The following is a 13475-nucleotide window of genomic DNA, read 5'->3' on the forward strand; positions in this document are numbered from 1 at the left end:
TTAAAGCTGCTGTCGGTTAATTAAGATTTGACTGATGAACCCGTCCCATGTCAAATGTGATAATTTATATATTTTGATATCTACTTTAATCCCTGACACTATAGTTACAGGTGATATTCATGGCAAGTGAGAGAACAAAATATAGGCTTTGGTGACTTTGGTTGCTTGTTTATAAATAAAGTATTCAATCTGCTACTGTAAGCTGCTGTGTGAACAGAACAGTGTGAGCATATCCATAAAAATGTAAGTGGTTTGTCATTGATTGTCGTTGCACACATAGCCACTGGAATGTATTTTGATTAACTTCGGTAAACTGTACAACAAAGGAATTGTTGACTGCATCTTCTGCAGGAAACTGATCTCTAGTGAAATGTTTTAATGATCATTTGCTGGCAAAGGCTGAGAAACCTGGGGAGCCACATGATTTTTGTCACAGAGCCAAGTGTGGCTTGCGAGCCATAGGTTCCTGATCACTGGTGTAGATGATGGTAAAATGTACTCACTTCAGTATCTTTAGCTTGCACACAGGATTCTTCAGTCCTTCACAGATCTCTTTGACTCCTGAGTCCAGCAGATGACTGTTGTTCAGGTCCAACTCCTTCAAGATGGTTTTGGAGGAGAGAACAGTAGCTAGAACTGAACAGCTTTTCTCTGTCAGTTGACAATTATTCAGCCTAAACAGATAAATAGCACTATTTATTATTCTTATTGCACTTCAGCACATATTCAACACACATCAGGCCAAAAGGTCTTCATATATGCTCACACATGTGGCTGACAGTCTTTAATAATGAATAAACAGATATGTTATAATATACAGCATCACATGCTCTCACTTCATTTTCTCCAGTTTGCTATGAGAGTCCACCAAGAGAGCAGAGAGCTTCTCCCCATCCAGGTCTCCTAATTTATCTTCACTCAGATCCAGTTCTTGCAGTAGTAATGGACTTATACCTAGAACATTACTGAGATACTCACAAGCTTCCTCTGCAGCAGGACTTTTCAAAAACCTACAGGAAGTAGAAGAGAAGTTTAGATAATTGTCATCACAATTTTATGCTTTTGCACCTCTCATCCTTTTTATGGTTCCATCTCACACAATATTCCCACATAATGTAGTATTTGGTAAAATTGTTAGTTATTGTTAGTTCCATTAGACAAATATTTTACTCCAGGATAAATTCTGTCGGTTCTCTTTCTGTCGGTCACTTTCAACGTTGTGTTGAAAATCGACACTAGGGGTCGCTCTTGAGAGCCCCAAACACCTCTGATGTATTTAGAAAAGGCCAATGGAATTTGCGAGTGAAATTTGCATGGCGGGCCACTCCCAGGACATCTGGGTATAAACAAGGGCCAGCATGCTTCACTCTTTCAGCTCTGCTCTTTGGAGCCGAATGCGAGCGAAAGCCATCCATTCACCTCCATTTCACGGCTGGACCATACAGCACACATCAGTGGTCTCTCTCCTCTTCTCAAGCACTGATAAGTGCAGCGAGTTCCCCTGGGGACTTCAGCAGCAATCTCAAAAGAGGCAATTTCCTAATAAAAAAGCAAATTTCTCTGAAAGAGCATTACACAGCAGACTGTGTGTATTTTCAACGCCTTGTCATCCTTGTTCTTAGGGTGCGGTCGTTTCATGTCTCCCTAGGACGGCCACAAGCTTTGCCTTGAGTGTTTGGGCTGCATTCACGTGACATCATTAGTGAATGGTTCATGTCCTCACTGTGAGAACATGACCATGAGCACATTGCTCTTTTTTTTTTTTTTTTTTTTTTTTTTACAAAAGACTAAGGCGTCACCTCAGCTGTTTCCTGCCCTGGTCCTTCTACCTCCGGGTATGAGGCCTAGTCTACATGCGTTGGGGATAAGCAAGGAGATGAGAGAGCTTCTGCTGGACGAGTTCCCGTAGATCTCTCATTCCTCCAACCGCACATGTCTTCCAGATGAGTTTGGGGGCTCGCCTCAGGGTGAGCTTATTTTCTCATTCAGGGCACACGAGGACGATGAGTTGTTGAATGCAGCATTGGAGGCCTAGAGCCTTCTGGGGCTGAAGACTTGGCTGGACCCCCACCCCTGGGTGTGGTGGCTAGTCTGCAGCTTACAATGAGTAGGCGGCCATGTTTTCCTGGGCCGGCACAAACATCAGACTTGAGTACGGGTGTAATCGTTGCATCCTGGCCAAAATTTGCCCATTGGCCTCTGTCCATCATGGCCTCCTAATCATCCCCATATACTGACTGGCTTCATCACTCTGTCTCCTCTCTACCAATTAGCTGGTGTGTGGTGGGCATTCTGGCACAATATGGCTGGCCACTCCCAGGACTGTCGCCACATCATCCAGGTGAATGCTGTACATTTGTGGTGGTTGAGGAGATTCCCCCTTCCATATGTAAAGCACTTTGAGTATGCAGAAAAGCGCTATATAAACGCAACAAATTATTATTATTATTATATTATTATATTATTATTATTATTATTATTATAACAGTGGCCCCCCTCAGCACAGGCGCACTGGCATACAGCTGGCCCAGGGGACTGTCTCTCTGTCTCTCTTCTGCCTCTACTCTAAACGTGTATGTCTGCAATAGTAGAGAACAACGACACAGTAGTTGACAAATCGGTAGGAAAGCATGACCTGGTCATTAGTTTCCTAAGATGTGTGCGGAGGTTAAATCGGGGGTCGATAAAAAATATGAATGTTAAAAAAGGGGTCTCCTGGAAAAAAGGCTGGGAACCACTGGCCTAGAAAGAGTTGTAACAGTTAAAATACAAATTTAATCATGAAAAATCTATTCCCTTAACAGATTATTATAAATTCTATTCTATTATAAATTCTACAATAAATATCTATCCTGCAATAATACAGTGGTACTATTCCTTTTTAACAGATAGAACTCAGAGAGTCAAAGTAAACGATAGTCTGTCTCAAGTGAAATACTATAATACTATAGTATTGGCGTTCCTCAGCTACTGGCTTTGTCAGCTCACCAGTTCTTTTTACGCTGTACACTAATGAGTGCTCTAACAGGCACCCACAGAATTACATTCTGATGTATTCTGATTATACAGCTATTCTAAGTTTATTGAAACAGCATTTGAGTGGAATTTTACAAATACCTAGGTGTGTATATAGGCAAATCTCTCACACGCATGTTCATTGGGTCTGTGAATGACTTTCACAAAGATTATATTTCTTACGTAGACTGTGGTTTTATGGTGTTGATAGAAAAATTATGTTGCTTTTTTACCAATCTGTATTAGAAAGTGTCATTAGGTATGGTTTGTCTACCTGGCACGGAAACCTTAACGTAAAATCCAAAACAAAGATACAAGGTATTGTACGAACTGCTATGAAATTGACAGGACAAAAAGACTATCCTAGTATTCAGTCTCTTTTTGAACAATGTACATTGAAAGAGGCCAAAAGGATTTTAAGTGACCCATCCCATGTATTACATTCCAGCTATGAACTGTTACCCTCTGGGAGAAGGTACAGGATTCCGCGATGCAAATTGAACCAGTTCAAAAATTTGTTTGTGCCGGTATCTATTAGGTTGCTGAATCTGGAGCAGTGACACCCTTTTGTATTATTTCTTTTTTTCTTTTTTCTTTTTTAACTGATATTTGTGAAGGTGTATATGGCTGTGAATGTTTATTGTATGTACAGTACTTTTAATATTTTTAGGTGTATCAGGTGATGTTGGAATGTTGGTTTTGAGTCTACTCCAAATTTCTCTACCAGGGACAATAAAGTACATTAATTTTCATTTCATATTTAATTTCATAAATTCTACAATAATTTAGTCAAAATTTAGCACAGAAATTCTACAATAAAAATACTACAATAAAATGTGATAAATTCTAGTATGGGTGGCCTGAGTAGTTTAAAAAGCCTTCTAATTTTCTGTATGTTTGTCTTTTCAGATTGTGTGGCTGTTTGACTTTCTCCATAGCACTTTGAAGTAGGAAATTCTAAATGGGTGGCACATTTTATTAGCAGCATCGAGATTGAAACACCTCACACAAAACACCTCAAACTTATTACACTTTTGGAACTTTTGTTGCATGGTACGCATTCAATCGTGCTGCGAAGATTGTGTGTTTCGGATGAGAACCTAATCACTTATAAAAGATCTGAACGTGATATAATAATAATTCTATGTATCTTTCCATTAAAGCGTTAGTTCAAACAAAAATGAAAATTCGGTCATTAATTACTCACCCTCATGTCGTTCCACACCTGTAAGACCTTCTTTCATCTTCGGAACTCAAATTAAGATATTTTTGATGAAATCACCACTTTCAAGGTCCAGAAAGGTACTAAAGACATTGTTAAAACAGTCGACGTGACTACAATGGATCAATCTTAATTTTATGAAGCTGATCACGTGATCAGCTTTGGCCAATACTGAGTTGGCATTCGGAAGTAAACACGGAAGCCTTCACTGTGCTTACTGCGGCAACTGCGTAAGGATAATGACAGGGAAGAGAAGAGATTGTTGAATAAAGTTGTTATTTTTGTTTTGTTTTTGCACACAAAAAGTATTCTCATCACTTCAAAAAATTAACCACTGCAGCCACGTCAACTGTTTTAAAGATGTCTTTAGTACCTTTCTGGACCTTGAAAGTGGTTATATTGCTGTCTATGGACGAGTCATATACCTCTCGGATTTCATCAAAAACGCTTTTTGGTAAAAAGTTGTTATTTTTGTTTTGTTTTTGCACACAAAAAGTATTCTCGTCACTTCAAAAAATTAACCACTGCAGCCACGTCAACTGTTTTAAAGATGTCTTTAGTACCTTTCTGGACCTTGAAAGTGGTTATATTGCTGTCTATGGACGAGTCATATACCTCTCGGATTTCATCAAAAACGCTTTTTACAAAAGTGCACAATTTGTAAACAAATATTTTGGACTTTGCATTGCTTAACCAGCTCCATATGTTTTGCTATTCCAATATAATAAGTTTGATCAGTAGCTCAGCTGATGCGGAGTTGTACTTAGGACGAGGAAGCCTTGGGTATGAATCCGGGGAAAAACGAGTCACGGAGCTCAAAAATGAGAGATCCAAACAAGCTAAAACGGCATGATTATGGATGCTTTTTATGTCACATTAACACTAACACTATTGTTAACATTATCGGTTAGGTTTAGGTGTAGTGTTGGTGGTATGTTTTTTTTAAAACATAATGGAGCATTACACTTTTAGCGCCACTCACCGGACAAATTTCAAATCAGAACTGTGGTGATTCATATAAAAACCAACGTACCATATTTATGTTTATCTGTTCCAGCAAAAACAAACAAACAAACAAAAAAAAAACGCTTTTAGCGCCACCGGACATTTCACATTGAAACTGTAGTGATATGTACTTATTGGTACGTATTTTGCGACTTGTGAAAATGTTCCCACAGGTACGTTTTTATTATGAGACCAGGTTCGAATCGTACTATGCAGAGGAAAAGCGCCATTAGTGGTGGGATTTTTGTCAGCAACATCAGTGCAGGTTATATTGTTATGGCAGTAGGTGGGAGCAAGTGACTGTCATCTGCTGCACTCATTCAGTTTAAGTTCAGCTGAATGTAATCAGTTATTGAATTCACTTAACTTTTTTTCTATTAAGTACAATGAACTTTCAGTAATATTTGAGTAATATAAACAAATTTTACTTTTGGTTAATTTCACTGTGTGGGTTTACAGTGATGGAAAGTTCTAAAAATGATAGGTGTACCAACATAAGTGTGTGCGTGTGTCTCCCTTCAGTATTTAGGGGTATTACACATGACTGACATCAGCACTAGCCCATGCATTGATCTCTTTGAATTGAAGCAGCTTTAGCATAACCCTGGCGACATGTTGCTTGTCCATTAAGTCTCATTAGATGGTGCTCAAATAGAAAAATGTAAACAGCATGTTGTGTATATTTAAATGTATAGTGGTAGTTTCTTTGTTAGTTTGTTAGTATAAGCACATACAAGTGTGTTATTACTAATTAATTTGATGTTTATGAAATCAAAAAGTTAGCTTAGTCAACATTCCAATTAAATTGCAATTAACATGTTTGTGTAGTACAAAATCAAAATGTTAAGTTCTACTAACTTAATCTTAGAGTTTGTTGACTTAAAAAATATATGGCAAGTGACTGCCTTAATTTTTTTTAAGGGTTAACAGTATAGGTGTGATGGTTTTTATTCTAAACCAACTCTATTTTCTATCCACTACAGAGCTTGCAAAATTTCAAAATCCATGGTAGCCCTTCAGGCAGCCATTCTTCAGATTTTGGTAGCCTGAATTGAATTTAACTAGCCCAAATAAAAAAAAAGACCATTTTTATATAGAAAATTGGATAGGAGTTGAAGCATAAATCAAAAACATTTTCAAAACATAAAAATATCAGCAATCGTATATAAAATAATCAAATTACAATCATCAATACAAATATTCATTTGGTTCTAACTGAACTGACATTTCTATGAATTTTTATCTTGTTCATCCTGACCTGTCTTTTTTGCAAGATTAGAACTGAAATATTGTAAATCCATGCACCGCTTAACATTTTCACACACGTGTCAGTGATTTTCACAATTTTCTCCACTGTGCATGCGGTCTCTATCACTTATCAACAGTAAATTAAGCAAGAACAACACTCCTTTACAGGGGTTGGCAGCACCAATTGTCTTTCCCAAATGTCAGAAGAAAAGAAGGCGAGGTGGATGCAGCTGGAAGAAGAGAGATAACAACTAGAGATGTGCAGATCAGCTCTAACGTCACCTTAATCCGCTTTAATCCACCCACCCGAACCTATGATTTTCTCTGCTTTAGACAAAATTTGTTAAAATTTTAACCAAGAGAAACTTTTACTCTAAATAAATGTTCATTTAAAAGCAGCCTACTTCAGTGTAATAAGTTACCATATCATCCTGCTTAACTTGAAGTTGAATAATTGTTATGTGACGATTGGGTACGGATATCTACATCAGAGCAAATCATAAGCTATTAAGGAAATTACATTTCCTTAATAGCCTACACACAGGCTTTACCTCCCTTCAATCTAAAACTGTCACTGTTTCCGTAACGCTATATAAGTGCAGGTTATTATTAGTTCATGGTAACTAAGGTTGTTATCTAATGAACCTTATTGTAAAGTGTTACTGTGCATCCTAATATTATATATTGCCGACTGTACTATCAAGTTTATACTGCACACGTTCACACTGCTATAGGGGTTATCACTGCAAAAGTGGTGCTAACTCTGCTCCGACGGAGGGTTTCACAACCCCGAATCAAAAGCAGTGATAACCCACTTCTAAATTTACCTGGGGTTAAAAGCGGTGTTTAGAACGATAATGACCGGGGACTGAGCACACTGTGAAAAGCCCTCTTGGTTTTTCATTATTTATTTACATGTTCCAGCAAACTGTTGTATAAAAATATCACAAGTAACCGTGTGTCGATTTTCAAATCAGCTAAGAATAATTGATGATTTAGCCAAAATTACTAAAGTAGCTGTATGACTATTTCTGTGAATTGCACTTTTTTCTAAATTCCTCCTTTTTAAAATCCAATTCCTCTCCAATTTCCAATCCCGCCAGTATCATAGAGTGGATTTCACAACTGTAGTAAAGATTTAAATATTTGAAGGTTTTATCACCTGATGGTCTTTAATTTATAACATCCATCCTGTAGTAAATCATTGAGCTCCTTAACTCCTGATTGTCCAGGATCATTTCCTGTGAGATCCAGCTCTATCAGGTGTGAAGAGTTTGATCTCAGAGCTGAAGCCAGAGTTTTATAACCTTCCTCTGTAACGCTACAGTCAGAGAGTCTAGGTCAGAAAAGAAAATGTAACATTCACCTGATTAATCAGTTGTACAAATTAATTTAAAGTTAGTTATAAAGCAAAAACTAAAAATTGAATATGGATGCAAACAAAACCCGTAGAGACTTTTAAAATGTTAGACATCATCTCACCTGAGTTTCTCCAGTTTACAGTTATTTTTCAGTCCATCAGATAACAGCATCACTCCTGAATCCAGCATATTATTATTGCTTAGGTCAAGCTCCTTAAGACTGCTGGAGTCTGAAATGAGAACTGCAGCTAAAGCTGAACAGCTTTCCTCTGTTAGCGTACATTTACTGAGTCTGAAAATAGTAATCCAAAAATTGTGATCAAAATGTATTTTAGGTCATATTTAAAACTACGATTTCAGCCTCCAGTCTTCATATTTTTCACAACAGTTAATCTAATGAAATGGACATTTATAAATGTATATTCACATGCAGAAATGTAGATAAATGAGAATACACACTTCAGTTTTTCCAATCTGCACTGTGGATTTTCCAAAAGATGACAGATCTTCTTCATTCCTGAGTTTCCTAGTTTATTGCCACTCAGATCCAACTCTTTCAGGTTTAAAGGGTTTAAATTAAATGCAGAAGCCAGAGCACTACAACCTTCTTCTGTAATATTGCTATTATTCAGCCTGCAAAGAAAGAAAACAAGGAAACATTCTTCAGTTTATCTCAAAAGCTTCTTTAATTCATCCTCTCCTTGGGCCATTGAATGTTTATCTGAGTGGTACAAGACCTTGCTGCCTTTTACCACACTTGAAATTGGAATATGCAAAAATTTTACCAGATTTAATCGGTTTTTGTGGTTGTAAAAAAAGGACTTAATCCCCTCCTTGCGTGTCAGTTTGACCCATTGAATAAATGGGAAATACAGTATAATGGGTAATTGTTTTATTTGTCAAATAAAATGAAACAAAATCTAGCACGATACAGAGCACACATACTCACACACACACATGCAGAAATGAAGGGATGAGACTATAGAACATCCCAATGTAGAAAATACACACACATATATAAACAGGCACCACACACAAACAATACACCTAGAAATACACAATAAAATTGGTGACAATATAATGGAGCAATGTTTTTTTCCCAATTTTGTCAAATAAAAATCAATCAGTCACAATGCAGACCACACACAGATATAAAGTTGTTCAATTTGAACACATTTACAATGCAGAACTTTTTCATTCTTTGGGTCATTTTGACCCGCAAGGAAATGTTTTGTAACCCAGAAATGAAGAGAGGATGAGGTGAACATAAATGGCAGTCTTAATCCAAAACTGTAACATTATAAAAATGTAATATCAAACAATGTTATATTTAAACATATTTTACATTTGACGTTTAAAACCATGTAAAATACTCACCAAAGTGTGCTGAGTTTACAGTGGTTATTCTCCAGTAGAGCAGCGAGCTGCTTTACTCGTGTGTCTCCTAATTTATGTTCACTCAGATTCAAAACTCTCAGGAGTAAGGGGTTTTCACCCCGAATTTCAGTCACATAATTACAGGCTTCATCTGCAACAGGACTCAAAAACCTGCAGAAGAGAAGATGGAGCAGTATTCAATTCAGTTGTTAAATAAAAGTGTAATGAAAAATAGAGAAAAAATTTTGTGGAACTTGAAATCACTTTACAACAGATTGTACAGCTTCTTTTACAGAAATAATATTTATAAAAATAATTAGAATGGTTATCATCTATTTTGTATTATTTCTTCATGTCTCACCTCAATTTTTTCAGTTTACAATTTGGATCCTGTAGTAAATCATTGAGGTCTTTTACTCCTGATTGTCCAGGATCATTTCCTGTGAGATCCAGCTCTATTAAACGTGAAGAGTTTGACCTCAGAGCTGAAGCCAGAGCTTTATATCCTTCCTCTGTAACACTACAGTCAGAGAGTCTACAACATGAACAAAAATGTATTATTCAGCTGATTAATTAGTTGTAAAAATGTATTTAAAGTTAGCTGAAAATCAAAAACTCACAACTAAATATGGATGCAAATAAAAGCCTCAGAAACCTTTACAATGTTAGACATCAACTCACCTGAGTTTCTCCAATTTACAGTTATTTCTCAGTCCATCAGAGAGCAGCTTCACTCCTGAATCCAGGAGATTATTTTTGCTAAGGTCAAGCACGTTCAAACTGCTGGAGTCTGAACTGAGAACTGTAGCGAGAGCAGAACAGCTTTCCTCTGTTAGCATACATTTACTGAGCCTGAATATAACAAAAACATCAATAATGAAGATACATAACTGTAGCTGCAGGTAGTGGAGGTGCTGAGAGCAAACATTTGTCTGCTGATGTGACTCGATGCGCCACATTGGCTTAAGGCTGTCTAAGCTGTAAGAATTAAAGCAAATGCTGCAAACCCATTTATCCTGTTGTCAAAAGTAGCACAAACACATGGAGCACAGCTGGAATAGATCAGGCCATCTGTCTACTGTTGGTGCTATGCATCATGTAAACAGCATCATTTTTAATGTTTTACTTGACTTTAATGCAATGTGCTGCTTGCATCTGGTGTAGACACAATGTTACTTAAAAAGCTAACAGAGGAAAAAAAAACATGAATTTGAGAATAAGTATTTTGTATGTCTCTCTTTTGCTGTAATGACAGCAGCATTTGAGCTGGAGTACCCCCAATAGTACACATTTTTCATTTCCCTCTTATCTGACACATTTAAAATGTGCAGAGTTGGGGGTACTACAGGACCAGTGTTTGGGACCACTGTGTAGTTGATAGTGAAATATACTCACTTCAGTATCTTCAGCTTGCACATAGGACTCTTCAGTCCCTCACAAATCTCTTTGACTCCTGAGTCTAGCAGATGACTGTTGTTCAGGTCCATCTCCTTCAAGATGGTTTTGGAGGAGAGAACAGTAGCTAGAACTGAACAGCTTTTCTTTGTCAGTTGACAATTATTCAGCCTAAACAGATAAACAGCAATATTTATTATTCTTATTGTACTACAACACATATTCAACACACATCAAACCAAAAGGTCTATATATATGCTCACACATGTGGCTGACAGTCTATAATAATGAAAAAACAGAGATGTAATAATGTATAGAATCACATGCTCTCACTTCATTTTCTCCAGTTTACTATGAGAGTCCATCAAGAGAGCAGAGAGCTGCTCCGCATCCAGGTCTCCTAATTTATCTTCACTCAGATCCAGCTCTTGCAGTAGTAATGGACTTATACCTAGAACTTTACTGAGATACTCACAAGCTTCCTCGGCAGCAGGACTTTTCAAAAACCTATATGAAGTAGAAGAGTTTTAGATTAAATGTTATTAGAATCCTTAGGGATCCAGTCTATAATATTGAGTAAAAAGAGAAATATTTTACATATTATTGGAGAACTATAGTTTCTCAAAGGGTTTCAAAAGCTATGTGGCTAATATGCTAAACTACAGAGTGATGGAAATATTAGCTCTTGGTGTTTAATTGTTTTGCCAACAAGTAACTAAAAGAAATGTATCTATAGAAAAAAAAATTCTACATAACAGAGAATAAATGGTCATTACTCAAAATTGATGAGGTAACTATATGTATTTTGTATGAAAACTTGTGTTGAACTAGTGAAATTATTCATGTGACAGTGTTGACATTTTTGAATTGCAGTAAATTTATCTTTTTTACAATCCAACTGTGCACTGGTCTATTTGACCATGTACACTGTCAGTCCAAATCCGATTTTTGTGCATATCTGATTGAAATTCGATCAGATTTAGCAAGTGTGAATGGCCAAAAGTAACTTGAAATGCGATTTTTACAAATCCGTTTTGAGCTACATTCATATGTGGTTTGAAATCCTATTCAGTCTTTTTCAGTTTGACTGCTCTGTTCGGATTTAGCATGGTTTATGTGATTTTCTCACGCCACATAAAATGTAAATGTCAGACACTGTTATAGGAAACATGCTGAAAGACACTACAAAAACAAGGTTGTGTTGTTGCAAAGTGCCGGATGAGCAGAAAATGACAATATAACAGAGACATGTTTTAAAACCGCCGGAGACGACAGCACAGAATAAATCCACACATAGCCTACCAGCCTCCTACGTTTCTGGCATTGCCTCATAACACACAGTAGTCCATTGCAGCGGCTACACATTGTCATGTTGTAAATAAACATCTGTACTGACAACATCTGTATTGCAAACCCCTCCAGTTGTTCTTGGCGTATGCCTACCAACACAACATCATTGCCATAGAAACCAATGCAGATATTCCGAAAAAGGAAAGAGCGGCATGTACACACAAATCGGATCTGAACAGTTGGATTACATAATGTGGACATCAATAATTTTAGATCAGATTCCAATCGGATACACAAATAATCGGATTTGGACTGACAGTGTGAACGTAGCCTTTGACCCCTCTACCTAGTTTTCTTTACCACTGATTTCACATCTGTGGATAATTTTGAAATATTTGAAAGTGACTTTATCACCTGATGTTCTTTAATTTATAAAATCCATCCTGTAGTAAATCATTGAGATCCTTTACTCCTGATTGTCCAGGGTCATTTCCTGTGAGATCCAGCTCTATTAGGTGTGAAGGGTTTGATCTCAGAGCTGAAGCCAGAGTTTTATAACCTTCCTCTGTAATGCCACAGTCAGAGAGCCTAGAACAAGAATAAAAATGTAACATTCAGCTGAGAAATCAGCTGTACAAATGAACTGATATTTAGTTGCAAAACTGAATGTGGTGGAAAACAAAAGGCCCAGAAACCTTTGTTATTTTGGACATCAACTCACCTGAGTTTCTCCAGTTTACAGTTATTTTTCAGTCCATCAGAGAGTAGTTTCACTCCTGAATTTAGCAGATTATTATCACTCAGGTCAATCTCCTTCAGACTGCTGGAGTCTAAACTAAGAATTGCAGCTAACACTGAACAGCTTTCTTCTGTTAACTCACACTTACTGAGCCTGAAAATGTTAAAAACATCAATAATGAAGGTATATAATTGTACCATTATATCTTCAAGAAGTAGAGGTGCTGAGAGTGGGTAGCCCCTGAAAAATCATCAGACTATGACTGCGAATAAATATATTTGATCATAATGTATTATCAAGCCAAAGTTTTAAACTCGTCTTCAGTAATACTGCAGTTTGAAAATCTAGAACAGGGGTCTCCAACCCTGCTCCTGGACAGGTACTGCCCTGCAGAGTTCAGCTCCAACCCCAATCAAACACACCTGAACAGCAAGGTGTTCAAGTTTAGTTGAAAATTACAAGCAGGTGTGTTGGAGTGGGTTGAAAATGAAGTCTGCAGGAAGGTAGCTCTCAAGGAGCAGTATTGGAGACTTCTTGTCTAGAACAAAAATGAAATTGTAACATTTAGCAGAATAACAAGTTATTATTATGCTAGCTTTTAAAGTTTGTAAACTGTAATTTTCAACACATTGAATTAGATATGACTTAATCAATCATTGAGAAGTATTAAAAGTTAATTTGAAAAAATTTAGAATGACTGTTAAAAACCATTCTGGGTTACATATGTAATCATGATTCTCTGAACGAGAATGAGATGCTGCGTCATGGTGTTGATGCTATAAGAACCCTTCCAGCATTCACCTGTATAAAGAAGTCGCTTCTC

At 37.0% G+C, this 13475-nt stretch overlaps 1 protein-coding gene across 4 annotated transcripts in view; it reads right to left on the minus strand.

The window, feature by feature from the left end:
• LOC127513157 (NLR family CARD domain-containing protein 3-like) overlaps positions 1 to 13475 on the minus strand; it is a 106847-nt gene that overhangs the window by 28596 nt on the left and 64776 nt on the right. For 3 of the 4 annotated variants that reach the window (XR_007930352.1, XM_051894748.1, XM_051894747.1), the window contains 12 exons: positions 12635 to 12805; positions 12328 to 12501; positions 10957 to 11130; positions 10624 to 10794; positions 9910 to 10080; positions 9590 to 9763; positions 9229 to 9399; positions 8311 to 8484; positions 7973 to 8143; positions 7653 to 7826; positions 837 to 1010; positions 504 to 674 (listed from right to left, as the gene is read on the minus strand). Coding sequence is in view for 3 of the 4 variants with exons in the window: in XM_051894748.1 (XP_051750708.1) it covers positions 504 to 674; positions 837 to 1010; positions 7653 to 7826; positions 7973 to 8143; positions 8311 to 8484; positions 9229 to 9399; positions 9590 to 9763; positions 9910 to 10080; positions 10624 to 10794; positions 10957 to 11130; positions 12328 to 12501; positions 12635 to 12805 (2070 nt within the window). In the remaining variant the exon portion in view is untranslated. The remainder of the gene's footprint in view (positions 1 to 503; positions 675 to 836; positions 1011 to 7652; positions 7827 to 7972; positions 8144 to 8310; positions 8485 to 9228; positions 9400 to 9589; positions 9764 to 9909; positions 10081 to 10623; positions 10795 to 10956; positions 11131 to 12327; positions 12502 to 12634; positions 12806 to 13475) is intronic. The other variant, XM_051894749.1, reaches the window with a different exon arrangement.

The sequence above is a fragment of the Ctenopharyngodon idella genome, chromosome 5 (genome assembly GCF_019924925.1).
Source record: "Ctenopharyngodon idella isolate HZGC_01 chromosome 5, HZGC01, whole genome shotgun sequence".
Taxonomy (NCBI): domain Eukaryota; kingdom Metazoa; phylum Chordata; class Actinopteri; order Cypriniformes; family Xenocyprididae; genus Ctenopharyngodon; species Ctenopharyngodon idella.